The 27,871-nt window shown below is 48.5% G+C and overlaps 1 protein-coding gene across 1 annotated transcript in view; it reads left to right on the forward strand.

Moving 5' to 3' along the window:
* NEU1 (neuraminidase 1) overlaps window positions 1-27,871 on the forward strand; it is a 118,870-nt gene that overhangs the window by 46,311 nt on the left and 44,688 nt on the right. The window contains exons 2-3 of the mRNA XM_078645894.1: window positions 6,904-7,102; window positions 12,166-12,431. Coding sequence (XP_078502020.1) covers window positions 6,904-7,102; window positions 12,166-12,431 — 465 coding nt within the window. The remainder of the gene's footprint in view (window positions 1-6,903; window positions 7,103-12,165; window positions 12,432-27,871) is intronic.

The raw sequence follows: 27,871 nt of genomic DNA on the forward strand, positions 1-27,871 counted from the left end.
GCTCTTAATTAGAACCCATTCGCCTTTATTTATATCTGAACATGATATATAGTGTTTATTGTCAAAATTGTTTATCATTTTGTCCTGGTTAACTATGACTTTGGACTGAAGTCTTTCTTTACATGCAACCCCACTGAACTCTTCTGTCTCCACCTGTTTCTCCAGCCAGGTGGGAAACAGTGTGGTGTGAGCTCTCCTGCCTCTCAGCAATGAAAATGGTGTCACTCCTGTAGTGCAATGTGGTGCGGTATTGTAACACCACACTTTCTGATTCAGAAATGACTTAACATCCAAATTAGCAGCAATGGCCATTTGTGCTCCTTCTTTAATAACTGTGTTACCTCTTTTCCCTAGACCATTAGAAGAAGGAGAACAAGGCTACTTGTAAATGATTGATCATATACTTAATGAAAATGTTGGGCATACTTTCTGAGGTAAAGTGAGTACCAGTATCGGTGACTGCACTTCTGGGAGCATCTTCTAAGCTAAACACCTGTTCCAAATTTTTTATCACTGCCTCTGTGTCAGGTGATTTGGTAAAGGAATAATACATCCATTTAGAATAGTAATCTACTTCCAGAATCAAGTACTTCATGTAGTCTGGCAACAAAACGTAGGGTCCAGAAAAGTCAAGTCCCACTTTCTCCCATGCAGCTCTTGTGCAACCTCCAGTGTTTGTTGGATAATAAGCACTCTGGACACTTGTCAACCAGTAACTTGACCTGCCCTTTAATTCCCGGCTACCAGTAATGTGGTTTGATACACATTGTGGTTTTGGCAGCACCAAGGTGACCCTGATGTGCACATGTGATACTAGTTTCACCTAACTTGGTAGGAGGTACATACAAATCTCCTCTTAGTAGTAGACCATTAGCCACTGAGAGATCATCTACTACTTGCCCAAAACATTTAATTTCACCAACCAAAATGTCTCTTCTCAGGTCACCCTTGAATACCACACTCTTTATGTGAGTCCTCAATTGGCATGCGTGATAGACAATCCGCACGAAAGTTCCTGCTGCCTGGGACATGCTTTGTCTCAAATACAAACTCCTGGAACCTAGACACAAGCCCTGTAAGACATGCGGACAGGTTATTGCTTGAGCCGGTTGTGAATATCCGAACCAACTGTTTGTGGTCCGGATGCAATTCAAATTTGCAGCTGCACACATACATTTTGAATTTATGAATGACCCAAACACAGGACAGCGCTTCACGCTCAATAGCGCTGTCCTGTTTTTCATACTGTTTGAGCGACCTAGATGCAAAGGTCACTGTATGTTCTTTCGCTGATACCTTCTGACTCAGTACAGCGCCTAAACCCTTCTGGCTGGTGCTACAGTAATGATGGAAAACTTATTTTCTTGAAAAGCACTCAACGCAGGAGCCTTTTCTATAAGAAGTTTAACCTCGTTTGAATGCACTTTGTACGTCAGCTGACCAAAGAAACCTTTGCCCTTTATGTAACAGAACTTTTATTTCAAATAATTTTATTGGGTTTGGTAAACAGAACAAGAGACAATTATGTGATTGTATAGCAACGTAAATAATAAATAGATTACATACACTGGATTAGGTGATGGTCTATGGGTTCTAAAAAAAAGTAACTGAACTCTTGAATGCTCCACCGCTGACGCATACCCAGGCACGAACCTAGAGTAATACTCAGCAAGACAGAGAAAGGAGCCCAAAGCATCCCTGTCAGAAGGCACTTCCGCTTCCTTATGACCCTGATGAGAGAACACTCAGTCTGATACCAGTTCCGGAAATAGTGTGTCCCAAATATTCCAATACATGTGTGGCAAACTTACATGTGTTTTCTCTAATCGTCTTCTTCTTTTGTGACAAAATAAGTACCGTTTCTTAAAATGTCATTGTGTTCCTCGGTGGTGTTCGCATATATCAGGACATCGTCCTGATAGGCTTGTACCCCCTTGAGATTGCCAAACAGGTTGTCCATAATTTCTTTGAAGACACTGGCAGCTGACGCCAGGCCGAGTGGCAATCTCAAGTATTTGTATGCGCCGTATGGAGTGACAAATGTGGTTAATTCTTGCGATTCCTTAGCTAATGCAACCTAATGGAATGCTGCCCTTAAATTTAAAAAAACACTTCTCCCCTCTTAAAATGGCTAACAGCTCATGTATTCTGGGGAGGGGATGACAATCAATAAGTATATTAGGGTTTAAACTCCTCAAGTCCGTGCATAACCTAATTTCCCCTGAACTCCTATGTGCGACCACAATGGGCGTAACCTATAGCAATGAATCACAAGGTTCAATTAAACCTTGCTCACAAAGGTTTTGTTGAGTGTGTTATAACTATTCTCTTACACTTAATGGGACGGGACCTCACTTTGTGCACAACAGGATGAGCTTGTGGTTTTAGCCTTATACAATGTTCAAAATCTTTTACGCTGCCTACTTGTTCACGAAAAAGATCCCTGAACTCGCTGAGTAACTCTTTAACAAGATCAGTAACACAATTCCTGCGATCCTCTGGCAGATGTCCCAAAACAACTGGAACATCAGCACCAGGTGTCAATGATTGACCCATTTTCGCCTGGTCCTGCCATCCCAAAATGTTTTTCCTTTTCACAGCAACTTACATTTTTGTGAAAGTATCTCTACCTAGACAACTGACTTTGGCTGAGAAGAATCCGTGTATCTCAGTGCCTTTCTCACTGAAAGCGTTGGGGTTTACATCAGTGGGTGTCAACAACCTGCCCCAGTACTCCAGAAACGTGGTATCTCTTAGGAATGTGATGGGAGACCCAGAATCTGCCAGGACCTCTAATGCGACACCATCAATAACTGCTTTGCACATGGGAGATGTTTGAATCGAATTGAACACAATGGTCTGCACTACATTATTGATTGACTCTGTACAAGTGTCTATTTCAGTATCCACACTATTGACTCTAACTGTGTTTTTGTTACTTCTACAAACAAATAGAAAACTGCAAATTGTTTTGTAAAATAGACAACGCTTTCCAACAGCTGGGCACCCATGAAAGTTACTGATGTGGTTCCTAGAACCACATCTAAAACATACACTAAAACCTTTCTTTTATGTGCTCTTGTAGTTCTTAAACTTGGTGTTCACCAGACAAAACCGGTTCTGCTTGATGATTTACTTCAATAGTCAGCGCACCTACAGAAGCAGAGTACTTTTGAAGAAATAAGTGACATTTCAATACTTTTAGCTAAATCAATGACCTCGCTAAGTGTAGGATTGCGACACCTCAACAATCTTTCTTGTATCTTGCGAGACGAGCATCTGAACACAAACTGATTCCTTATACTCGTGTCAAAGTTAGCGCCAAATTCACAGGTAGAAGCCAGAATCATGAGCGCAGAAATGTATTCTACTACTTCATCATCGCTTGAAAAAAGTGTGGCGTTCTAACATAATGCTGGGCTCTTCTGAAAACTGCGTAGGTAAACGCACAACAGCCTCAATATATACAGTCCACTGGGTGTCACCAGACCGACCTGCAAGTACTTGAATTGCTGGTAAATTGTCAAACAATGTATTGTGCTGAAAGTCCTGAGCTGCCATACAGTAACACAAATTTCCTCTGAGGGCTGTAGCCACTAGCATCCAAGACCACTATATGATTTTCAAATAGCCTTAGCCAATGTGACAATTTTAATAGCAGGTTTTCCTAGACGTACCAGAAATGGCGGTGGCTGAGTAATTAGCTGTGGAGAAGCCATATTATTAGTATACCAGAATATAGTATGGATTTTTAACCAACAATGAAACAATGTCTTTAAAGTACAAATAGCTGTGAATACTGTGATCAGATCACAACAAAATTTAAGGTAAGTTTATTTCAAAGTAAGAAGCCCACAGTGCACTGCGACCAGTCAGCAGGAATCCCAACAGTGAGTCATCAAACTGTCAGGTATATCCATGCTCACCGCTCACAGAGCACGAGTAGCACTTGAACATAAACAACTCTTGAAAAGCAACTGATCACGAGGACGCGCTGAACACTAAACGTGCCTGTCGCGACATATGTAGGTATACCACACGACAGGCACGTTCTACACATTCATGACAGGGTCTTCAAATCCGGATCGCATAGTCTGCCTCAAAGGATTCTGGCAGGAACGTGAACACATCAGACACACGACGGACATCTTACTTCCTATTGCTTTGTTTCCTAAACTTCATACTTCAAATTGTCTACATCTTCAATTACGACTGCGTTTACACGTTTACCTCAACTTCCTTATTTCATTTACTTTGACATCGTACGTCCACCGGCCAGCATTTTCTTATACTATCGAATCAAATGATTCTTTATTTCAGTGCATTTACAACAAGCATTACTGTTGACTGGTCAGCGTTTTGCCTCATACTGATTTACCTTCTTTTATCAATTTCTTTTTCTTTCCTTTCAAATATTTTTTTCTCACGTATTATCAATACTGTTATTCTTTTGGAATGTTTTACCTGATTTACTTGATCGCTTGTATTTGAGTTGGACATTTCCGTTCACATTCTTTATTGTTGAGTAGCCTGCTGGAGACTTTACGTACCTATTTTGTTCAAGGTGTGTTAGTTTGACTATCATGGCCACAGCTCAGAATGTTGTGCAACCTCCACTGTTTCTATCTACAGAAACAAGGTAAACCTTAGATCAAATGGATTTGCATATTCGAAAACTATTAAGTGGCCTTAGATGGAGGCGGTCTAGGATCCCCGGATTTTCGAGGATACTACTATGCTAGCCAGCTCCAGTGGCTCTCCTACTGGACTGCGGGCCTAAACCTACACGAGATTGGGTTTACGCCTGAGAGGTTTGGACGAGGAGAGCTCCACTCCCTACTATTGCCTAAAGCTAGGATTCCCCCGGACTGCCCTCCCCTGTTGCGATGTGCACTGACTTGCTGGAAGAAGGCCCTTGCCTATACGTTGGTGACTCCACCTTATACGGTGAATATCCCGTTGTTGGGAATACCTACGACTCAGGGCAGGCTCACACGAACCAGACTCCAGGAGTGGACGGATTGCGGGATAGAGACTGTTGGTTCTTTCTTTTGGGATGAGACGCTCCTAGACCATGATACATTCCTGCAGATCACGGGTGCTCCAGCTCGCTTATACCTCTTACAGGCTATGGTAGCGCATTTCATTCGGACCACCTGGGCACCACAACGAATTACACCCACACAACACGAATTAGTGCACCTACTGTACTACATGGGACCGGGAGGGCACTTGGTCCATTGGCTCTATAATGGGATACGGATACATGCTGCGATCCCGCTTGAGGCCTTGAGAGTTAGATGGGCAGATGACACGAATGCGGAAATTACGGATAGAGCATGGCAGACTATACTGGAACATCCCAAAAAGGTGTCCCGTAATGTCAGGTTTAAATTTATTCAAACAATGATCCTTCATAGAGCATACCTTACCCCTAAGAGGATACATCTTATGTTCCCGGACTCCCCCCATTGCTGCCCTTGTTGTGGGGACGATGAAGCGGACTTTAAAAACATGTTATGGTTTTGCCCACGATTACGTGTTTATTGGAGTGAGATTTGTCGAGTTCTTACTACCCTAACGCATTTGCCGGCCCCTACGGAGGCCCTATCCTGTTTATTAGGGCTACAACGCCGATCAGGGAAGCAGAAAGTCGGCTTAAAATTTACAGATCTGTCATATATTTTGGCTATCAGGGCTATAACCATGAAGTGGAAGTCCCCTAGACCACCCTCAATATCAGTGTGGCGGGCTGACTTGTTGCAGTGGGGTAGGGCGGAAGGAGTGACCCTTCGTATGGAGGAACATAAACATCCTGTAGCTCTGGAGTGGGAGGCCTTGCTGATTGCCCTAGAAGAGATGGACCTCTCCCTGGACCTTATGGTTGGATCCCAGTGAGGCACATGTCTCTAGCTACACCTCAGGCTTTCTGGCCTCACTGATGTATAATGAATATACCGTTCCCTTTTTAGTATTCTATACCCTGTACTCTACCCTACTCTACCTGCAGAGAGTGCAGATAGGAGCAGAAATGACCAGGAGAGGGTGGGAGGGGTTTTGGTGGTGTTAAGTTAAATGAGTAGCTTTGTTTACTAGAAAATGGACATGGATACACATTATTGGATTCTATACTGCATGATACAGCACTACCTGATTGGGGGGCAGCTCTGATATGCAATGTACATAGACCATGGTTAAGTGATACTGTACAGGTAGAAGGATTGTAATTTGTTACATTCGACCGATATGTGATTGGGGAAGAAAAGTGAAAAAGACTGGTGATGTTTACCATTGTTTTGTACCTTTCTCCTGCTCCTGTTGCAGTCGATAATAAAGTGTGTTAAAAAAAAAAAAGTGGCCATAGATGGTCCCCCTCCCGGGAAACTTGCTTTGCTGTTTAATCTTTCAGGTTTTGCAGGTCATGATGTTTTTGATAACCTTCCCTCATTACTATCTCCTGGGGGTGATTGTGTTTGGAATGTTTATATAGAAGCCATGCCACAGTGTATTATTATCCAAGGATTTATTCCTTCTGCATATTTCCAAAGCAAGGCAATCTACAGTCGGTACAAGGGCTTCTTCTGTGGCTGAATCTCGCTCCCTCTGATCATTCACTCTGAATCATCTTTGCTAAAGTTGAGGAAAGTGCTGAAGACCTGGCCTTTCCCATAATAATTTGATTGCAAATGAACCTTTGTCCCCATCCCTGCCTTTCCTCGATCAGTTGGATTGCCAATTTTGTACATGTAGGCACCCATTCCTACAGAGTGTGGTACTGCGCACCAAAATACTTTTTGGGTGAATTGTGCCCTTTATAAAATTATTAAAAATAAAGATCACTGCCTGCCTGTGAACATAGCAGCTCTTGAAGGTCTTCATACTCATGTTTTTTTATCCCTCCAGGAGCAGGTGAATCCTCTGATCGTGAGCGAACAGCTGCTGTGGATCTCTGGCAAGAAGATTGCGAATGTGGACACTTACCGGATCCCTCTGATTACATACACCCCACGCGGGCACCTGCTGGCCTTCTCTGAGGCACGTAAAGATGGCGCCTACGACCAAGGTCCCAAGTTCCTTGCCATGCGCCGCTCCATGGATAAAGGTGAGCACGTGAGGAAGTGGACTGGTGTGAGTATGGTAGTCGTTGTGGGATGCGGTGAATCTAGCGGGCTTTCAAGTAAGTGGAGAGGATATGTCCTAACGGCTAGAGTGACCGACCTCGAAGCTGAGGAACTGGGTACGCTTCTCGGCAGGGACACGCAACACCCTGTGATTCTGGGCAAATCACTTAATCTCCCTGTGCCTAACAAAATGAATGTGTCAGTTTGTAATGGAACTGGTGCTCGTGTAAAGTGCTCTCAGTCCTGCCAAGTACCACACATCAGGCGTTAGACTTGGGCCTTTCAGTGAGGTGGTCCACAACACCGCTTTGAAATGCAAAGTCACGCATTATAGCGCCTTCTGAGGTGTCAAGACATAACGCTGCTTATGCACCATTGCTAACATCTGGAATGGCAGTGCAAGGCGCAGTGTTCCCGGCAGGCTTAGGGGTTGGCTCAGGCTGTTCTAGCTTCTATGGTAACAATGTATCAGTTTTGACACAGATAACCACACTTGTTAATTAGGCCTTAGGCCGTCCTGCAGTCCGCGGCGCGTGCAGAGCGTAGGTCATAGTTGGTTGGCTGCTACTAATGCAGCAGCACAGGCTGCTCACGAGAAATCTAAATTAATCTTATCCTGCGACGGGACCCACCCGAATGTCATGTCACCGGCGTCGGCCACTTGATAGTGACTGAACTGACCACAGTGCTGCTCGTTGGAGTGGAATCCAGCTCAACAGCCCACCACCAGAGTAGCACACCACAATCCAGCCTGTGCAGAGGTGAGCCGCCCTGAATGCAGCCCGCCCGCCCGGCATTCTGCAGCCCACGGGAGAATCCGAGTCATACTCGTGACAGCGGCCCTTTCTGAATTGCCGCACTCGCCAGCTTTAAATTTCAGCCAAGAGTAAGTGAAGTGAGATATTCTCCCCTTTTGTTTTGTAAATCATGCCACTGTTATGCAGTCGGTAATTGTTGGCAGAGTAAGCTCCTTTCAGTGTTCTCATGACTGCACAGCCTGTCTGGCTCTGTCAGTGCACAGCGCATCTTTCACCACACAGGATTAGGCATTTTTTTATACAAGTCCTGCTGGCCCCCTGGAAGTCATTCCTGTGACCCTCCAGGGCATAGGCAAAATGAACTACTCGACCTTCTGACAGAGAACTCACCGGGGAATTGGGGATTTTTCTGCCCAAAGCGCAGCCGGCGCTTGCATCTGTTGGTCCCCCCGCCTCCGCGACCGGAACTCCACGCGGCCGCCGAGCGGGGGAACTACAACCCCCACAAACCTTTGCCAGCCTTGCTACGCCCCTTCCCGCCCACTGACGCGCCCGGAAGGCGCAGAAAAGGACAGAGCTCCTTCCGCGTCGCGGGACGCGCGCGGGTGACGCCGGGCTAAGCCTGGGCAAAGGGCGGGCCCTCTGTGGCCGGAAGAGGCTGGGCAGGGCCGCCCCATTTGACTCTCGCCTGTCGTCGTATGTTGCAAAAGGAGGTAAAATGATCTAATCTACAACAGTGACTGCCTTTATCCACTCTTCGGCTCACTCGAAAGGACTATTCTCTGGTTATTAAGCTTCTAGCCCGATCAGCATAAGGTGACTCTTGTCATCATACTTACTTTTGCCACTCACATAAAAGATGACCGACAAAGGGGCTCTAAAAAACACTATCTATCAGGGGGGGCCACGGAAGGGGACACTGGACAACTATTTAACAAGGGTAACATCGGCAATTGAACATGAAATAGAGAGAGCAGAACAAAGCCTCTCAATAGAAACCACTTCTAGTATTCAATCTCCTCTGGTGGCAGCAGACCAAATCCAACATCTTACACTACTGGAAGAATTAAATCAGATCTGTAAAACCATATATACCAATGTAGATGAGGGAAATGAGCAAACCGGTGCCCCTATATGTGTAACAAGAAACAGAAGTCCCCAGCCTAGTATACCATCTCAATTAAATGTAAGCCATCTGGGTACTCCCCCCTCACTATCAGCTAGAGATAACATCCAACCGAAATCGAACCTTCCGGTCCCTAATGCTGCTAAGAAACGCAAAGGTACTAAACAAAGGGAAAGACTATCAAAAAAACAAAAAATAAATTTAAGTCCCTCTTCGGTCATTAGCAGCACCCCAGAAACACCTGAGGCATGTACAATTCTGGAAACCCGTTTATCCACTACATCATCTGACCTACTGGTGCAGATCGAATTTCTGATTAAATCCTTATTATCCCCGCTGGAAATAAGACTCAAGGCAATAGGGGAAAAGGTCGCAAGTATAGAAGAAACAACTAAGGCAAATGCGATAACTATAAAAAGAATGGCAGGTTATAAGCAGGTAGAGTGTGCAGTCACGACTGACACCCCCGATACTTCTGAACAAAGTAATACTCCCCAATTTCACTCAGCTGTCCCAAAAACATTATTAACATCAAATATACACCATGTACCATTAAGCTCCCCGATAGTCCAGAGCTCTGCCATCAGTGTAGGGCTGACTAAAGATTCCATACATATAGAGGGGATACCTTCCAACTATGGTATTGCGCAAAGAAAAACCAACCAAATAGACCTACCGCCGGAGGCCGCACCATTCGTGTGCATCCTCTCAGGCGTCCCTGAACTCCCTAATGGTAAAATTGAAGGACCTTCCCAACTGGTAAATAAGGTATCCTTCTGGCTAACTAAAAATAGACCCCTTCCACGGAACATTGATGGTAAAATTTTAAATGCCAGAAGGGTGGGGTGGGTAGGATCCCTCCCGAAGAAGATAGCCGGAGATCTGGTTATTATAAACTTTAGGGATACCCAAGTCGTCCCTTTTCTACAAAGTTGGCAACCACAAGTGGGAGATGGGCCTATAGTAACTTGGGAACTCTGTGACTTTTACCCCAGAACCAGATATCTGCAACCTGTAAGATCAATTGTAGAAAAGAATCGCAATATGGCCAACATAGGCCCTGTATTCAGTAGCTACAATATTCCCACTCACAACCGATTTGCCTTATTATCTGGATAGATACGATGCACTGACTTGCTAAATTGACCTCTTAGTGGTTTACTAACAATGATAAATCTAAACCCGGGGACGGCCTATACTAAAGTAAGCATCAATGCACATTGCTCTTTTGCACTTTCTGAAGCCTATTTGTTTTTAATTTTGTTACTACTAGTGGAGGCAACTGTTTTAGTACCGAAAAGCTGCTAGGAGTAGACTGTTTTTACCAAGAGAATTGAGGGGTGCTTCTCTTTTATAATTAATTGAATTATGTATGATGTTTCAATGTAAATATGCTTTTTTTTATCGTTGTCACTTTTTTTATTTACTGTATTCAATGTATTGTGACTTTTGTACTGTGCTTTTATGGTTGCTTGTTTCAACCGAATAAAGCTTACCGAATTGAACTACTCGACTTGTTACCTGTCATTGTGAGGCTGTTTTTAAAAACTCATAGTGCACATTGCAACTTAAGTTCTACTGCTGCTGAGAGCATTTGAACTTTTTGCCCCAGTCATGGTCCGGCAATTTTACACCGTCAATGCAAATTGTCTGTGGTTCTGAAAGCAGCAGTAGTGATCACAAGTGTAAAATTATGTAGAATGTGAGTAGATTGTAGGTATACAATCGTTTGTCAGCAGGATCATGTACTTTGCAGCAGTTTCACATTCTTTTCATGGGTGGTCCTTACTCAAATGAGTGTCATTTCTTATGTTTATCTGTTTCCATGAACTTAATTTCTTGATTTTGCTCGCAAAAAGTGTCCCTCTAAGTGTCATACACTTAGTAGTTGAATGTCATTCATAAGTACTCTGAAACCATGAAAATGTCACACATTAGCACTCTTAAAACGTGGCAGCTTTGCTGTCTGTGTTTCATGTTGAATAGTGCCCTTCCATTTTTGGTGCTTTGCAATAGTTTTAAGATCTTCGTAGTTTCTCGTTGCTGAAATGACTGTAATTTCTCATATATGTGTTTCCCTCATCTTCATTGGTTGATTTTTGCACACAAGAAAGTGTCACTCATAGTTGTTGAATGTCACTCATATTTACACTGAAATTATAAAAATGTCACACGTAAGCAATCTGAAATCTTGACATTTATGCGCTCTGATACTTTCGGGTCGATTTCGTGCTATATAAAACAAAAAAAGTCTAACATTAACGGGGAGAATCCAAAGTATGTGGCTGCTCCCTGAATCTTTTGTTTCCAGAACCTTCTCTGCCACGCTAGTTTCCCATGTCTGTTCTGCATTCTGAAGTGGCCTTGGTGACACTTCATAAGACTCCTTAGTAAATGAGGGTCGACTCGACACACCTGCTCCAAAGAATGTGTGTTTCTCTCGATCTGAAGCCTGACGCTAGTGCATGGTTGTTCATCTGGGTGTGGCAGGAAGTAGTGCAGTTTTTGAGGATGCAAAGACTCCAGTTTGCCCTCTGAAAATCTCTTCCAGCTGCCATCTTGGTGAGACACTGACCGGTGAGATATACATTAGATGCTCCAACCAGAAGCCGCCGTATGAGCACCCTTGGCAATGCAAACTCGTGTGTTAACAATTCATGCACACCAAGGCTCTCTTCGGTAAACAATCAAAGGAGAACTTTCACTATTGAAGAGCGGGGTCTGGATAGGGGGCTGGAGAGTTTGGGCGTTTGTTTGTTACATCCATACTTAAGTTGGCATGAGAATGAAATTCTATGCTAGCCAATGGTTGTAGGCAGGAGTATGTGTCAAAACGTCAATAAAAAATAATTGTTTTTAAAAGATCGGTTCTGTTCGCACCCATTCACTTAAACTGCCTCAGAATGATCAAAGGCTGAGTTGACATTACCCCACTCAGTTATTTCATGGCTTTATTTTCACTTTTCCTTTTGTGTTGTGGTTTTTGCATCTTTGTTCTTTGCTTCACTTTTTCCATCTCCATAGTTTGTGGTTTCCTTTTTCTCATTCTTCACCCCCTTTCTTTCCCTCCCTGTTCTTTCTTGATCCTCTTCTCCCATGCAAGTCCTTTTTTGTAAACATTACTCCTTCACCTCGTGTCTTCCATTCCACCCACCTACAGGGGCGACCTGGGAGCCGACCACCTTCATTGAGGATGATGGCACGCCGCTGGATGGCCTGAGCCTTGGGGTGGTGGTAGTCGACGACGAGACGGGCTACATCTTCATAGTGTATACGGTGTGCGCCCACTACATTCATTGCAGCGTGGCCAGTACCATGATCATCGCTAGCGTGGACGATGGAGTCAGCTGGAGTTCGCCCCGCAATCTCTCCAAGGAGCTCAACTGCACCAAGATGTTTTCACCAGGTCCAGGCTATGGCATTCAGGTGAGCATTGGCATACAGTTGGGGAAAGGGCCACTTGGGCCTTGATTAGTGAGTAGTGCTGGTGACCAGAGATTTTCTCAAAAGCCCGCAGCTGGCACTGACAAATGTCAGTGTGACAGATAACAAGGCTGCATTATCTTGTTTCCACCTCATACCTCTTTCTTCCACCATCTGACCCTCCCTGCTCCTTTCTTTCACTTTTGTGTGTTCTTTTTCATTCTTGCTTTCTCCCTTTGTCACTGTCTTTCCTGTCTTTCTTTTACTATTCCTTTCTTCCTTTGGTATTTTTTTCTCTCTTGCTATGGCTCAAAGTCTCTTCCTTTGGGACTTTTCTTTTGCTTGCTAGCCCAAAGTCTAATAAAGAAAAGTAAGGGCCTGGTCTTAAAATTAGGCCCTGGTAGGCCCAACCAGCAACCGCCAGCTCAAACTAAGCACCTGTTTTACTGTCAGTTCTGTAGATGCAGGAGGAAAGGACTGCTCCAGTCTTATTGTATTACCGGTATATTAATCCTGCCCCTCTGCAGCATGGGGGATAGCCTTTGATGGTGTTGGGTGCTTCTTAGATCATTGCTCTAGTCCAGGGAGAAGAGAACAAGAGGCTGTACTGCAAATTTTAGGTCAAAGGATTCTAGAAAAGGATTGAAGGTGGGGAAGAGATTTGAGTTGGAAGAATGCTCCTTGTGCCATATTTTTAAGATTGTTGTTTGTCTAATCTGAATGCTAAGGCTTTGCAGATTCAGCAATTTGAGGTTGAAAGTCAGCAGCCAGGACTGCATGCATCCATTTTTCATTTGGATGGGAATTAGGATTTGGCAAGAGAAGAATACATTTCTTATGCATTTCATTCATCTTCAGGTACTTTTGAATGGTGGGTAAACAAGAGGACAAGGTTGAGTGGTTGGAGTTACTTTATTTTATTACTGGGTAACCCCTGCATGCAGTTGATACGGAATTTCACATTTTGTTAGAAGGAATCCAGTGGGTTCAGCATTGCTCCTAAATAATAAGCGAGCCAGTATTGTGAATATGGGATCCAATAGATTTCAAGAATGGAGCTCGAGACCCATTTTTAGGTCTCGCATGGCGTACTGCGCACATGCGCAGTCAAGCTCGGGAGATTTTATATTTTAGAGTGTACTTCACTAGCGAGGGTTAAGCCCTCTTCTCCATTAGCTGGCATCTTAAACGGTGGCCAGCCATTGGAGAAGAGGTCCTAGTGACGTTCTTCTTTCTCTTTGAGCCCCAGCCCCGTCCTTTTCAGACTGGGTTCCTTGACTTACTGCTGAAGTAAAAGGTTTCTTATCTTCTTTATGGGTCCAGATGGCCCCATAAAGAAGATAAGGAACCTTTTACCACAGCAGGAAGTCAGGGGCGCCCAGTCTGAAAAGGATGGGCCTTAGAGACAAAAGGCTGTGTCATGGCGAGCGCTTGTTGTCCGTCATCTATAGTGGATTAGGCTCTTTGAAAAACATGACCGGGAGACAAATTACAGTTGTCCGTCATCTATAGTGCATTAGGCTCTTTGAAAAACATGACCGGAAGACAAATTACAAGAATGACATCGGGCAAGAATAAATTGCAACAACATAAAACATTCAATGATTAAAGTGTTTTCTTCTTTAAAACCCGAATATTTGTAAAATAGCCTCAAAGATAGTTTAATCATTTTTTTAAAATTTGTGATATGTAATTTTGCCGCCTGCGTGGAGTGTGCAGGGTTTTACAAAGTATTACTGCTTTAAGATGGACTCTAATATTACTCCTTTCGAATGCATTGTTTCGGAGTGACATCTTTGGCTAACAGACTCTTGCGTGATTTGCTAGAGGAGCAGAGCTTAGGGGAACGGGAGTCTGGGGCTGAGGATCGGACACCAGAGCTGGCCAAGGAGGGAGTGACTGTCGCCCGGGCTCCAGGAGGAGGTAGCATCGATGGAGAGAGCGGCCCGGCGTGAGGTGCGGGCCGAGGAGGGGCCGCGGACCGGAACGGAGCTGCGTGCCAAGGATCTCAGCTCAGCCGGTGCTGTGGAGCCGGGACTGGGGGCAGCGGAGCAGAGGGGTCTGATGACAGGAGGAGCAGCGGAGCCAGGAGCTGGCAGAGGATTTTTTGGATGCTCGATGGACGGGCACTGAGGAGCAGAGCGCAGGGGAGTGGGAGTCTGGGGCTGAGGATCGCGGGCACCGGAGCTGGCCAAGGAGGGAGTGACTGTCACCCGGGCTCCAGGAGGAGGCAGCCTCGATGAGGAGAGCGGCCGGCATGAGGTGCGGCCGCAAGAGCAGCAGGGCTCCGGGGAGAAGGTAACCGACCCCTCACCCTGTCCCTCCTGCATGACCCTCTTTGTCTGGAGGCTCTTCCCCCAACTACCACTCAGTATGTGTGTACCCTTGTTAATGAGTCGACCTCCTCGTCCTCACTCCTATGTGTATGCCCTTTAACCTCCCACTCTTTCCTGCATACCCTTCCTGCAGAGCCCTCTCCCATCTCTTATGTCACCACTACCCATGAAGGGTACACCCCTCCCCTCTTGCCTGTAGCTCTGCCACCCTCGCCACTGCCTGCATGCCCCTTCCCATGGGCCAGTCCTCTCCCATCTCGCTTGCCTGCATTCCCTTCTCTCCTCTGACCATGTTACGCTGTTTGAATACTCTCTCCTCCCATGTCTCATCCATGTGCCCTTCTCCCACAGCTGATTACTGCGTGGCATACCCACGGCCTCGTTTGTTTCCCCCCACAGTGTTTCTGCCTCCCTCAACTTAAATTATCTTTAAGTCTCTCACTTTCCACCTGATGCACGATTCTTTTGTTCTCTTCTTCACGCCATTTCTTATCCCACCGCCCACCCTTCTTGGTTCCCATTTCTCCTACCCACTCAATGTCTCTCTTCACCCACATCATCGCTTTCGCCACCTTTCCTGCTGTTTCGTATCCAAAGTGCTATGGGCCACAATGTAGTCATGGATTATTTGCCCCAGCCCCAAGTGACGTAGTAATAATAGCTGTAATCCGAGTGTCACTGCATCAGCTGTGCACTGAAAGCTAACCCTCTGCTCGCCCCTTCCTGCCTCAGGCCTCTCTTTCTTTCTTCCACCTTTTCCTCCTCTTGAAGTCGCTGTGGTCTAAATATTCCCACTGTCCGTTTTATTGCTCTCATCTGATCAACTCCTGTCCATCTCTCCTTCCTTTCTCTCTCCCAGAACCATTTTCTCCCTCTACCAGATCCTTTCTACAACATGTCATCCATTTTATCACGTTAGGCCCGTCTCTTCCTTTCTTAAACTCCCTTCCTGATACTTGTTTTACATTTAGCGCTTTGGCTGGAGCCGAGAGCTGCACTCTCTCTCTCACTCTCTCGCTCCCTCCCTCCGAGCAGGGAGAGAGAAAAGAAAGATGAGTGCTGCGGGAGGAGGAAGTGCTGCATGGCAGCCACAGAAAGAGCCCCCGCTCCCCGAAAACAGCCCCACATACCCCCCTGTCCCTCCCGAAAATCACCCATCTGCAACGCCAAAAGCGACCCAAAGGACATTCTTACCAAAAACCCTGGCATAGCGTGGAAAAATACAACCCCCACCACACTGATTCCATCAAGCTCAGAGAGGGGGAAAAACATGTTTTGGAGATTTTCTTGCTCAACTAGTTTTCTTCGCAATCTTGCTGCAAAGTAAACAACACCCGGGGGAAGAATACCGAGAGTGGGGTGATCATTGCCAACGCAGATAGGACACACCAAGAGCCGCATGGTCTGTGGCTCGGTGTATGTGTGTGTGTGGCTCTGTATGTGTGTGTGTGGCTCTGTGTGTGTGTGGCTCTGTGTGTGTATGTGTGTGTGGCTCTGTGTGTGTGGCTGTGTGTGTGGCTGTGTGTGTGTGTGTGTGGCACTGTGTGTGTGTGGCTCTGCGTGTGGCTCTGTGTGTGTGTGTGTGTGTGGGGCTCTGTGTGTGTGTGTGGGGCTCTGTGTGTGTGTGGCTCTGTGTGTGTGGCTCTGTGTGTAAATACAATAGGTCTCGCATTTGCGAGAGATTAAGCTTTTAGCATTGTAAATATCTGAAAGAAACAGGTTAGTGTTAGATTCCTTACCTTAGAATATACCAAGACGTCAGACTGGATCCGGAAAGTTTTGCGTAGCAGTACCCCTGCGCATCGGTAGGCGTCCTCTGCGGCTCCGTGTCCGTCGTCGGAGTTGTTGGCACCGGGATGACATCGCTAGAGTACTTAGACGCCGCCCTCGCGCGCTGACGTCAGTTCTTCTTTTTTCCGCGACAGCAAGCGCAGATCCGGAAAAAGCAGTACTCCTTAGTCACTTTTTGACTAACTTTTTCGATCTTTTTGATCCTGTTTCGAGTCGTAAGACTATCGGTGCCGGTAGGGATGGCCGGGTTCAAGCCCTGTGCCGCCTACAACCAACTGATGTCGGTTACCGACCCCCATTGCTGGTGCCTGTATTGCCTCGGGGCCGACCATGATGACAAGTTGTGCCCCGACTGCCAGGCTTTGACGTCGAAGGCTAGGCGGGAGCGGTCCCGTAAGCGCCTCGAGCTCTGGCAGTCGGCCCCGCGCCGTTCATGGTCCAGGTCGAGGAGGAGGTCGAAGGACCGGTCGCGGGGCCACAGTCTTAGAAGCTCGGCGAGTTGACACCATTCGACGGGCTCCAAGTCCTCAGGTAAGAGGCACAAGAAGTCAAAGAGACAACATCACTCTTCCGACTCCCCCACCCACCCCCCAACGCAGCCGGGGGTTCGGGCGACACCGCCCACGCGGCTCCACCAGAGCCGCAGGTGCCGCTGCCAGCTCCATACCCGCCGGTCCCTGGGCTGAACGCGACGCCGGAGGAGATCAATGCCTTCCTCATGGCCATGAGGTCGCTCTCTCTTCCGTCGGGTCCCGCTGTGGCGCCTTCGGGCCCTGCGGCCTCGACTGGGAGCCCTAGCGGGCCGGGTGCTTTGGCCTCGGCGCAGTCGGGTGCTTCAGCCCCGGCGCCGTCGAGTACTTCCGTTCCGACACCGCAGGGCCCCACCGGATCCGGATCTGGATCCGGGTCGCCGCTGGTTGACCTTACGACCCCTCCGCCGGCGCCGAACTCCAGGGTGTCGCCCCCGACGCTGTCCCCAGACGTAGTCGTCCCTGGTCCCTCCCTCGGTCCGGATCCGGCGTCGGACCGGCGTCGCTCGACGCCGCATTCAACGCCGAGAGAAGAGCAATTCTTCTATGATGCGGCCCCATCCTTTGAACCTGACTATCAGGAGATAGGGGGCGAGCGGGATTGGAAGGGGTCTGAGGACCCTTTGGCACGGGTGTGCCAGTCGTATCAGGACTGGGCAGTGGATCTAGGGCAGGCCAGTGGTTTGGACACTTCGCCCGACACTGGCTTTGTCTCCCCTCCCACCATGGCTACGGAGGAGGGGGCTGCTTACAGCGTGGTGCTGTCGAGGGCGGCCAAGGCCTTGGCTCTTGAACTTCCCGTCGCGGCCGTAAGGACTAACCTCCTCACCGAGGTCCTTAAACCGCAGGCAAGCTCTTCGGAGCCTCTACTGCCGTTTAATGAGGCCCGCTATAGGTCCCCCTGTAGATCGGAACGTGGCCAGGCGCCCCCGCCCGGCCCCAGGTGACCCTAGCTTCCTGTCCACCCACCCGAGAACCTGGTTATCCAGGCCTCTAACTCCCAGACCGTATTCTATCCGATGTGGGCTAGATACCACGAACTCGCTGGGCAGGGCGATTTCAACTACGGTGGTGGTTCGCCATTCACGCCTGGCTGAAGTCCGCCAACTTTTCAGCTGATGTCCAGAATTCCCTCATGGACATGCCTCTTTGGCAACAAGGCAGACAGTGCGCTTGAGCTTTTCAAGGACTCCAGGGCTACGGCCAAGTCCTTGGGCCTGTCGGGCCAGCGCCAGCAAACTTCTGCCTTTCGTGACCAAGGAAGGGGCGCCCCTCACGTCCTGCCAGCCACGGGCCGCAGACTAACATCCAGCGCGGCAGTGGACGTGGTAGCCGCCGTGGCAGTGCCAGGGGACAGCGGCGAGGCCAGTCCACATCCACCCCCGCAGCATCAGCCCCAAAGCCCTCCTAGTCCGAGCTTTCAGGCCCATTTGACGCCAGTGGGGGGCAGGGTTCGCCATCACCTCCTCCACTGGCGCACCATCACATCCGACAGGTGGATGCTGCAAATTGTCCGAAGGGGCTACTCCCTCCCCTTCGAGGCGACCCCTCCAGCCATGCCACCGCAGTACCACCGCATGTCGGGGGATCACTTGCGACTTCTGCTAGAGGAAGTTACGACCCTCTTGGCCAAGGGGGCCATCAAGTGCGTTCCTGGGCCGGAAGTAGGGTGTGGTTGTTACTCCCGCTCCTTTCTGCTTCCCAAGAAGGACAAAGGGGCCTACGTTCTATCTTGGACCTGCGGAACGTCAACAGCTTCCTCCGGAAGGAGCAGTTCAAGATGCTGAAATTGGCTCAGGTCTTAGCTGCCCTAGACCCTGGAGACTGGATGGTGGCGTTGGACTTGCAGGACCCTTATTTTCACATCCCCGTCCTGCCGGCCCGCCGGCGCTACCTGCGGTTCAGGGTAGGCCACGAGCACTTTCAGTTTACTGTGCTCCCCTTCGGCCTTACCAGCGCCCCTCGGGGTTCACAAAAGTGATGGCGGTGGTCGCAGCTCATCTGCGCAGATTAGGGGTGCCAGTCTTCCCCTATCTCGATGACTGGTTGTTGAAGGTGGGCTCGCCCCAGACAGTCGTCAGCCACCTCCAGACAAAGGCCGACCTCCTGCACCTGCTGGGGTTCTCCATCAATGTGCCGAAGTCACACCTGTGTCCCTCTCAGAAGCTCCTCTTCATCGGAGCGGTTCTGGACTCGGCGCGGTTTCGGGTTTATCCTCCCGAACAGCGGGTTCTGGATATTCAGGCTCTGATTCCGATCTTTCAGCCTTTATCCTGAGTCTCAGTCAGGTTGACGCTGTGGTTTCTGGGACTGATGGACTCCTGCATCCTTCTGGTGCATCACGCCGGGTGGTGGATGCAGGCTCTGCATTGGGACCTGAAGTTTCAGTGGGCCCAGCATCAGGGCAACCTGTCCGTCCACGTCCTGATCTCGGAGGGCACTGCGAGACAGTTGCAGTGGTGACCAGTCGGGTCAGTGGCAGATACCTCTCCCTACCCAAACCGGAGCACGTAGTAGTGACGGATGCATCCCTCCCGGTCTGGGGGGGCCACATGGGAGAGGCGCGGATCAGAGGCCTCCTGTCTCCGGCGGAGTCCCGGCTCTATATCAACCTTCTGGAGCTGCGGGCGATCCGACTTGCACTGAAAGCATTCCTCCCCTCAGTCCGGGGGAGTGTAGTGCAGGTGTTCACGGACAACACCACTGCCATGTGGTACTTCAACAAACAGGGCGGGGTGGGGTCGTGGACCCTGTGTCAGGAGGCTCTGCGCTTCTGGCAATGGCTAGAACATCAGGGCGTGACCCTGGTGGTTCAACACCTGGCAGGTTCCCTGAACGCCAAGGCGGACAAACTCAGCCGTCGGTGCATGATGGATCACGAATGGCGTCTGAACTCGGACGTGGCGCAAGGTCTCTTTCAGCAGTGGGGAGAGCGTTGGTTAGATCTATTCGCTGCAGAAGAGAACGCGCAATGTCATCAGTTCTGCACGTTGGAATTTCCAAGGCGGCATTCGCTCGGCGACGCTTTTCGTTGCAAGTGGAGCTGCGGTCTGTTGTACGCCTTTCTGCCTATACCACTTCTGCCCAGAGTGCTGAAGAAGATCAGGCGCGACCGGGCCCAAGTCATCCTTGTGGCTCTGGACTGGGCACGAAGGTACTGGTATCCCGAGCTACTCAGCATATCAGTCGATCCCCCGATTTGTCTGCCTCTTCGGGAGGACCTTCTGTCGCAGCAGCAGGGGACGGTCCTCCACCCGAACCTGTCCAGTCTCCACCTCCATGCGTGGAGATTGAGCGGCGGCAGTTGAGGCCATTCGACTTGCCTCCTGAAGTCTGTGATGTGATTCTGGCAGCCAGGCGTTTCTCCATGAAATCGGTATACGCCTGCAGGTGGAATAAATTTGTGGCATGGTGCACAACAAAGGCTGTGGATCCCCTTTCTGCCCCCCTTTCAGAGGTTCTCCTCTTTCTTCTTTCTCTTGCCCAGCAGGGCTCTGCTCTGGGCACTATCAAAGGCTACCTCTCTGCCATTTCTGCCTTTTTAAGGCTACCTGATCAGCCTTCTCTTTTCAAGTCCCCCGTTGTAAATACATTCTTGAAGGGCATCACTCACATGTTTCCTCCTGTTCCTTTCGTGATGCCTCAGTGGGACTTGAACCATGTTCTTGCTTATTTGATGTGCACTCCTTTCGAGCCACTTCACAATTGCCCTCTTCGTCTTCTCACTCTTAAGACTGCCTTCGTGGTTGCCATCACCTCTGCCAGGAGGGTGAGTGAGCCCCAGGCTCTTTCTTCCAAACCTCCTTTCCTTTCTGTCCATCCGGACAAAGTTGTCTTGAGGACGTGACCCTCTTTCCTGCCCAAGGTAAGTCACAGCCTTTCACATCGGGCAGTCCATCACCTTGCCCACCTTCTTTCCGCCTCCGCATCCCTCGAAAGAGGACGAGAGGCTCCACCGTCTGGACCCAAAACGTGCGCGCTCATTCTATCTGGACCACACACGCCAGTTTCGGGTGGACGACCAGCTCTTTGTTGGTTACGTGGGCGCTAAGAAGGGACGGGCGGTGCACAAACGGACCATCTCTTGGTGGGTCGTGTAGTGCATCAAGATATGCTATTCTTTGGCTAAAAAGGAGCCTCCTGTTAGGCTGAAGACTCATTCCACTCGGGCCACGACGGCTACTACTGCCCTGGATCGGGGAGTCCCCTTGCAGGACATCTGTCAGGCAGCTACGTGGGCCTCACTGCACACGTTTGCTAGACACTATTGCCTGGACAGCCAATTCCGGAGAGATGGCTTTTTCGGCCGTTCTGTTCTCCAGGACTTTCTGGTGTGATCATTGGTTCGCAGACCCACCACCGGGGTTGGTATTGCTGGGGTATCTATTCTAAGGTAAGGAATCTAACACTAACCTGTTTCTTTCAGATGCACAAGTTACTTACCTTCGGTAACGATATATCTGTAAGAAACAGTAGTTAGTGTTAGATTCCTTACCTCAACACCCATCCTCCCCGTTCTGCGAACCGATATCTAGGGTTAAGGTACATCCCTTTGAGGGCCCTAGTTTTATGACACCAGTGTCTGTTTTTTTCATGGCTCTGCGTTCCTGGCGCGGAAAAGCTGTGTATAAGAACTGACGTCAGCGCGCGAGGGCGGCGTCTAAGTACTCCGGTGACGTCATCTCGGTGCCGACGACCGATGCGGAGCCGCAGACGATGCCTACCGACGCGCAGCGGTACTGCTACGCAAAATTTTACGGATCCAGTCTGACGCCTGGGGATATTCTAAGGTAAGAAATCTAACACTAACTACTGTTTCTTACAGATATACTGTTACCGCAGGTAAGTAACTTGTGCGACAATGCCATTTATTTCTCTGTTATCACAACCAACACATAAATATAAAGTTTGTCATTTACAATGCCAATAGCTCTAACTTTTTCAAAGGTGAGCCCGTTGCATTGTAAATGCTTGTTTTAATAGTGCTGCATAGTGAAGCACTGTGCGAAGCGCCATGTAAATAATCTTGAAGAGTGCTAAATGGCATGTTTCTACAGCTGCTAGTCCCCTTTTGTTGCCTTTGGTGAGCGAAATACTCCTGCTTCCCCTATTTACTCCTGCTCACACCCACCGTAGGCTGCCCGAGAGGCTTCCATCTTCCCCTTTCATGCTCCCGGGAGCACCAACAACTGTCCAATTGACCTCTGGCTGCCCAAGCTCACACGTTTAGTGGTTCCCCTCCCCCCAGGTATTGCCCCTTCTACCCTACTCCCGGCCCTGACTCTCATCCTTCCACAAGGACACCGGTCTGTCCTCCCAAGAGGGGTGCAGCACCCCAGTGCCGATCATATAAGGGAGAGAATAGGCGGCATCATCGAGCCAGAGGAAGGAAAGGTTCCAAAACACAAGTCTTGCAGTAGTGGTAGATGTACTTTCATCTGGAATTATATTCTGAACATTTGTCTGGATGTGCATGCATAAGGAGTGTATACGAGTTGTGCTCACTGCCTACCAGGGTAACATACTTGGTCAGTAGTGGTAATTCTTGGCAGCTTTGAGTATCCACGGGAAGATTTCATTGCCTTCCCCGGATAACATGCTAGCTCTGGCACAGTGGTAGTAATCCATGACCACTAGTGGTTCATCCATTGTATGAGTCACATGTCACCAATGCTGTCTGTTTAACGGTGGTGGTTATTCTTGCCAAGGTTTGAGCACCTGCTCGACTGAGGGAGGGAAGGGGAGGATCTTGCTAATTATATTGGGCAGACTGACACAGTTAGTGGTGTGTGATTTCTTCAAAAGATTGGAGATTGGAATCGAAAGCAATTCCTAAGTTTCTAGCTTCTTGGACAGGGGTTGGAAGGGGGCCCTGGTCTACCGACCACCTTCCATTGGACCATAGAGTGGGGTTACCACAGTTAACCACCTCTGTTTTGACTCCACTTAGAGTCAGGGAATTGTATTTCATCCAGTCCACAACTTCTAGTGATCTTATCATGAACAAAGTCTGACATGGTTTTGCACATCTCTTGAGGAGGGATATTTTAATTTACTTTTGCGGAGGATGTGCCATACTTTTGTATACAGCATAGACGTCTCTCCTGTGTCTTGTTGACTTGCTCTTTATATTGCTTTGATTGAGCTTTATATAGTTGGCTGCCTCCATGGGTAGAATGTTTCCTTCAGGTCATTTCAGTTTCTTACTCTTCCGCAAGGCAGATTGCAAAGTCTCGGCGTACCGCAGTCAAATGTTTTTTTACTAGCTATGATCCAATAAACTTAGCAAGAATCAGAGCATCTAAAGTCTAGGCTTTCCACTCATTAACCTGAGTCCTGTTTCGGGCCAGATTCAGGATCACAAGAATCAGGCCAGGGACTGTAGATTTGCAAGAGGGCCCCAGGTTTTGGTTTCTTTATTTTGGTCAGGCCCTAGCAAATCCTCAAGATCTGCCCTCAGAAGGATGAGTAGTTTGTTTAGAATTGATATAAAATATAATAGAATTATGATCCATCTAAAATAAGTTATTTTTATTATTAAAATTAAGGACAGATGGTTGCCGAAAATTAAGTCTAGGTAAAGACCTACTTAGTGGGTTGAGCTGGTAATCAAAAGCTGCAGATCTGGGGCGGCACAGAAATGTATCCGGTTTCTGGCCTCTTTGTTTGTACATATTAAACATGTAAATTAAAGTGACCTAAAACAAATAAATGACCAGAGTTAAGTAGACCAGTAGTAGCCTCTTCTAAAAAGTAAGTAGTAAAGTTACCTACCGGACCAGGAGATCTATCAATCAAAAAGCTTTGTGCCGCGGTACAATTGGAAGTCATTATCGTAAGAGATGATATTCTACATCCTTGATGGGTGGGAAACTATAATTAAAATGTTTAGCATTTTCTTTGAAAATGCAAACTGTCCCACCATCCCTTCGATCCGGATGGACTAAGTGTTTTATTCGGTGGCCAGTTGTGGTGGCATGCTCTATGGCCAGCAAAGAGCCAGGTTTCTGTGATAAAGAGACACTCTAAATTCAGATCTAAAATCAGTTTAATTTCCAGGCAGGCTTTACTAACGAGTGAACATTTACAAGAGTGTAACTTAGATAATGTGCCAGCATGGTCTAGGTTCTGAACTAATATTTAAAGACGTAGTGTTACTTTTGGGACTAGGATAAGGTTTATGAATAGGAAGGTTTTTTGAATATTTGCTGAAGGTAGTATGGGGGAGAACACGACGATAGAGCATACCGCCAAGTCAAGAGTTCATTTGTACTAACCTTCGATACACATCTTGCAGCCTTCTTGGCCGTAGGCCCTGCTGAGTCCTGGAAGTGCGCAGATTTGCTTGCCTTTGGCATACCATTGGAGTGACTGCGCCTATGTTTAAATGCCTGTTGATGGTAATAGTCTAGACAATAACAGTGAAAACTGCAGAGTATCCTCACCTAAGATGGCGGTCCGAAGGCTGAGCAAGAGAAAATACTATCTGTGTTCGGCCGGCTTGGGAAATGAAAAAGACTCAACCAACCCACTACTAGTGACACTTGGGTACAAATCAATCAACAAGTAAAGTGCACAGTACCATATATATTGCAATTTACGAGTCTAAAAAGGAACAGAAGCTCAGTTATAGTAAACATTTACCAAAGGACATTTATGTTAAAAAATGTCACTGTAGACACCAGAGATTCTTGCATCAAATGGGGTGTGATGTGATGCACATTACTCATCTGTGCTCACCCTCACATAGTGATCGTGATTGTTTGCAACTTGTGGGCATCCTTGGGACGATGCTCTTTGCCCACTTTTAGTAAAATGTAGGCCCTGCATATTGGTGGTAATTTTTGGCAAATTGTCGGTGTCCATGAGATGTTACCCATTGCTCATCCATGATCAAATACATAGCCTTGTATAATGGTAGCATCCGTGGCAAGTTGCCAAACCTGGGTAGTCTGCTTGCTGTGGCACAATGGTGGTAATCACTGGAATATTGGGGGCATCCTTGGTGTGATGGTATCTCTCTCTCTGGCTCCATGATGGGTCTAACAGAGTGGCAGTAGCTGTTGCCATTTTTGTAAGCATTTTGTAAGCAATGCTGACTTAATGTTCATCATGGCATTATGATAGTAATTCTTGGAATATACTGTCGGCATCAGTGGCACCCATACTTGCTGTAATGCAAACCCCTGCATTATGGTGGTAATTTGACATATTGTGAACTTGCATGGCATGATGGTTCCGACAGAAGCTTAATGATAATCCCTGACTTAGTGTGGGCAGTCCTAGATTCATGGTACCAAGAAATGAATGTAAGTTAAATAAATTAAAGTTCAGCTGGCTTTGAAGAGAGGAACCAGTGCAAGTAAACATATTTCACATACGGTGTATATGCATGGCTCAACCCTCCATTCGCAACCTAGGACAGATGCATATTTGCCAGAGTTCAGGTACTGGAGACACTGTTGGACAAGGCGAAACCAACTACGTTTGTAAATGTTGATTATACATTGATAACTGTTAGGATTTAAAGCAGGATAACAAAGACTTATTCATTCAGAGCCTATGTTTGAGGTTATAACGGACAATTGTTGCAAAGTAAGTTCCGTCAACTTAAACCCCCTTGATTTTTCACTTTTGGCTACTCTGCATTTGACCTTTTGCTTTGAGCGAGTCTCACTACTTGAGTCTCACACTATATAGGAGGCTCTGCCTGGTTAGATATGAACATGTGAGCAGACGTGTGTATGCTGCACATGTAAGACTACAATCTTGAGCAGTCTGGAATCTATGCACAGGTAGCCATTAGAACAAGAAGTGGTGAGGTGAGGAGGTGCAGGCCGGTGTGCCTGCTTCCTGATCTTGGGCAGGCGACAGGTAAAAACAAGCAAGGACAGTGCTGTTGTAGTGCTGAGTGATGATGTGGTTGGGCTGAGTGATGTGGTGGTGTATTAGGGTGCTGTGGTGGTGTATTAGAGTGATGTGGTGGTGTATTAGAGTGATGTGGTGGTGTATTAGAGTGATGTGGTGGTGTCCCAGAGCGATGTGGTGGTGTCCCAGAGCGATGTGGTGGTGTCCCAGCGTGATGTGGTGGTGTCCCAGCGTGACGTGGTGGTGTCCCAGCGTGATGTGGAGGTGTCCCAGCGTGATGTGGAGGTGTCCCAGCGTGATGTGGAGGTGTCCCCCGAGTGATGTGGCGGTGTCCCCTGAGTGATGTGGCGGTGTCCCCCGAGTGATGTGGCGGTGTCCCCCGAGTGATGTGGCGGTGTCCCCCGAGTGATGTGGCGGTGTCCCCCGAGTGATGTGGCGGTGCTCCCCGAGTGATGTGGCGGTGCTCCCCGAGTGATGTGGCGGTGCTCCCCGAGTGATGTGGTGGTGCTCCCCGAGTGATGTGGCGGTGTTCCCGAGTGATGTGGCGGTGTTCCCGAGTGATGTGGCGGTGTTCCCGAGTGATGTGGCGGTGTTCCCGAGTGATGTGGCGGTGTTCCCGAGTGATGTGGCGGTGTTCCCGAGTGATGTGGCGGTGTTCCCGAGTGATGTGGTGGTGTTCCAGAGTGATGTGGTGGTGTCCCAGAGAGATGTGGTGATGTGGTGGTGTCCCAGAGAGATGTGGTGGTGTTCCAGAGAGATGTGGTGGTGTCCGAGTGATGTGGTGGTGTCCCTGAGTGACGTGGTGGTACCCCTGAGTGCTGTCTCTGAGTGATGTGGTGGTGTCCCTAAGTGATGCGGTGGTGTTCCTGAGTGATGTGGAGGGTGAGGGTGAGTGAGGGTTGTGAGGGTGAGGGGTGTGAGGCTGTAAGGACGAGTGAGGGTGTGTGAGGATGAGTGAGCGTGTGTGAGGGTGAGGGGGTGTGAGGGTGAGGGTGAGGGGGTGAGGGTGGGTGAGGTGTGTGAGGGTGAGGTTGAGGGGGTGTGAGGAGGTGAGGGTGAGGGTGGGTGAGGGTGAGTGATGGAGGGTGTGTGAGGGGGTATGAGGGTGAGGAGGTGTGAGTGAGGGTGAGTGAGGGTGAGTGAGGGTGAGTGAGGGTGAGTGAGGGTGAGTGGGTGTGTGAGGGTGTGTGAGGGTGAGGAGGTGTGAGGGTCCGAAGTAAATGGTGGCAGGGCAGACATCATAAGATAGAGAGAAGAGACTGTGCTGCGTTGGTCAGTTTCAGAATCAGGAGGGGCAGAGCCAGCACAGTCTACGAGGGATCCGGGGAATTGGGTCAGGAGAAGAGGTGCGGCGCCGACAAAGTGCGAGGTGAGGTGGTGGGAGGGGGTGTGCTTGGGGGGGGCTGCAGTATAGTGGGTATAGGAGAGAACAGGTGGGCGAAGGGCACGGGGGCAGCAGGTGGGGTGGCTGGGGCTGGGGTGTGGAAAAGGAGGCAGAATGAGAGAGGGGTTTAGTTGGACAATGCAAGTAAATGTTAAGCATCAATGGCGGAAGGGCGAGGACAGTTGTTAGTCACTAGGCAATATCAGCCGACCATTGACAGTGCAGGGGGCGGCGGAGGATGGGGGGAGCGGCTGGGGTCCTTGGTTTGCTGGCTTTCAGGCTCGGGACGGGTGGGGGGTCAGGCATGGGCTAGTGTGGGGTTGGTTTAGGGGCGGCCTAAGGGTCAAGGTGAGGAGGGAGGCATGCGGGCGAATGCAAGGCTCTTTGCGGCTGGCATGGCGGGGCTGTCTGAGGGGCTGGAGGTGTCGTGCCGCACGCAGGCAAGTACATCGTGGAGTTTGCTAGTGATTGTGACAAAGGTATAGGATACAGAGGAGGATGAGGCGGCGTCTTGCGGGACAGTGGCGTGCGTCA

This window comes from Lissotriton helveticus, chromosome 5_1, assembly GCF_964261635.1.
Source record: "Lissotriton helveticus chromosome 5_1, aLisHel1.1, whole genome shotgun sequence".
In the NCBI taxonomy this organism is placed as follows: domain Eukaryota; kingdom Metazoa; phylum Chordata; class Amphibia; order Caudata; family Salamandridae; genus Lissotriton; species Lissotriton helveticus.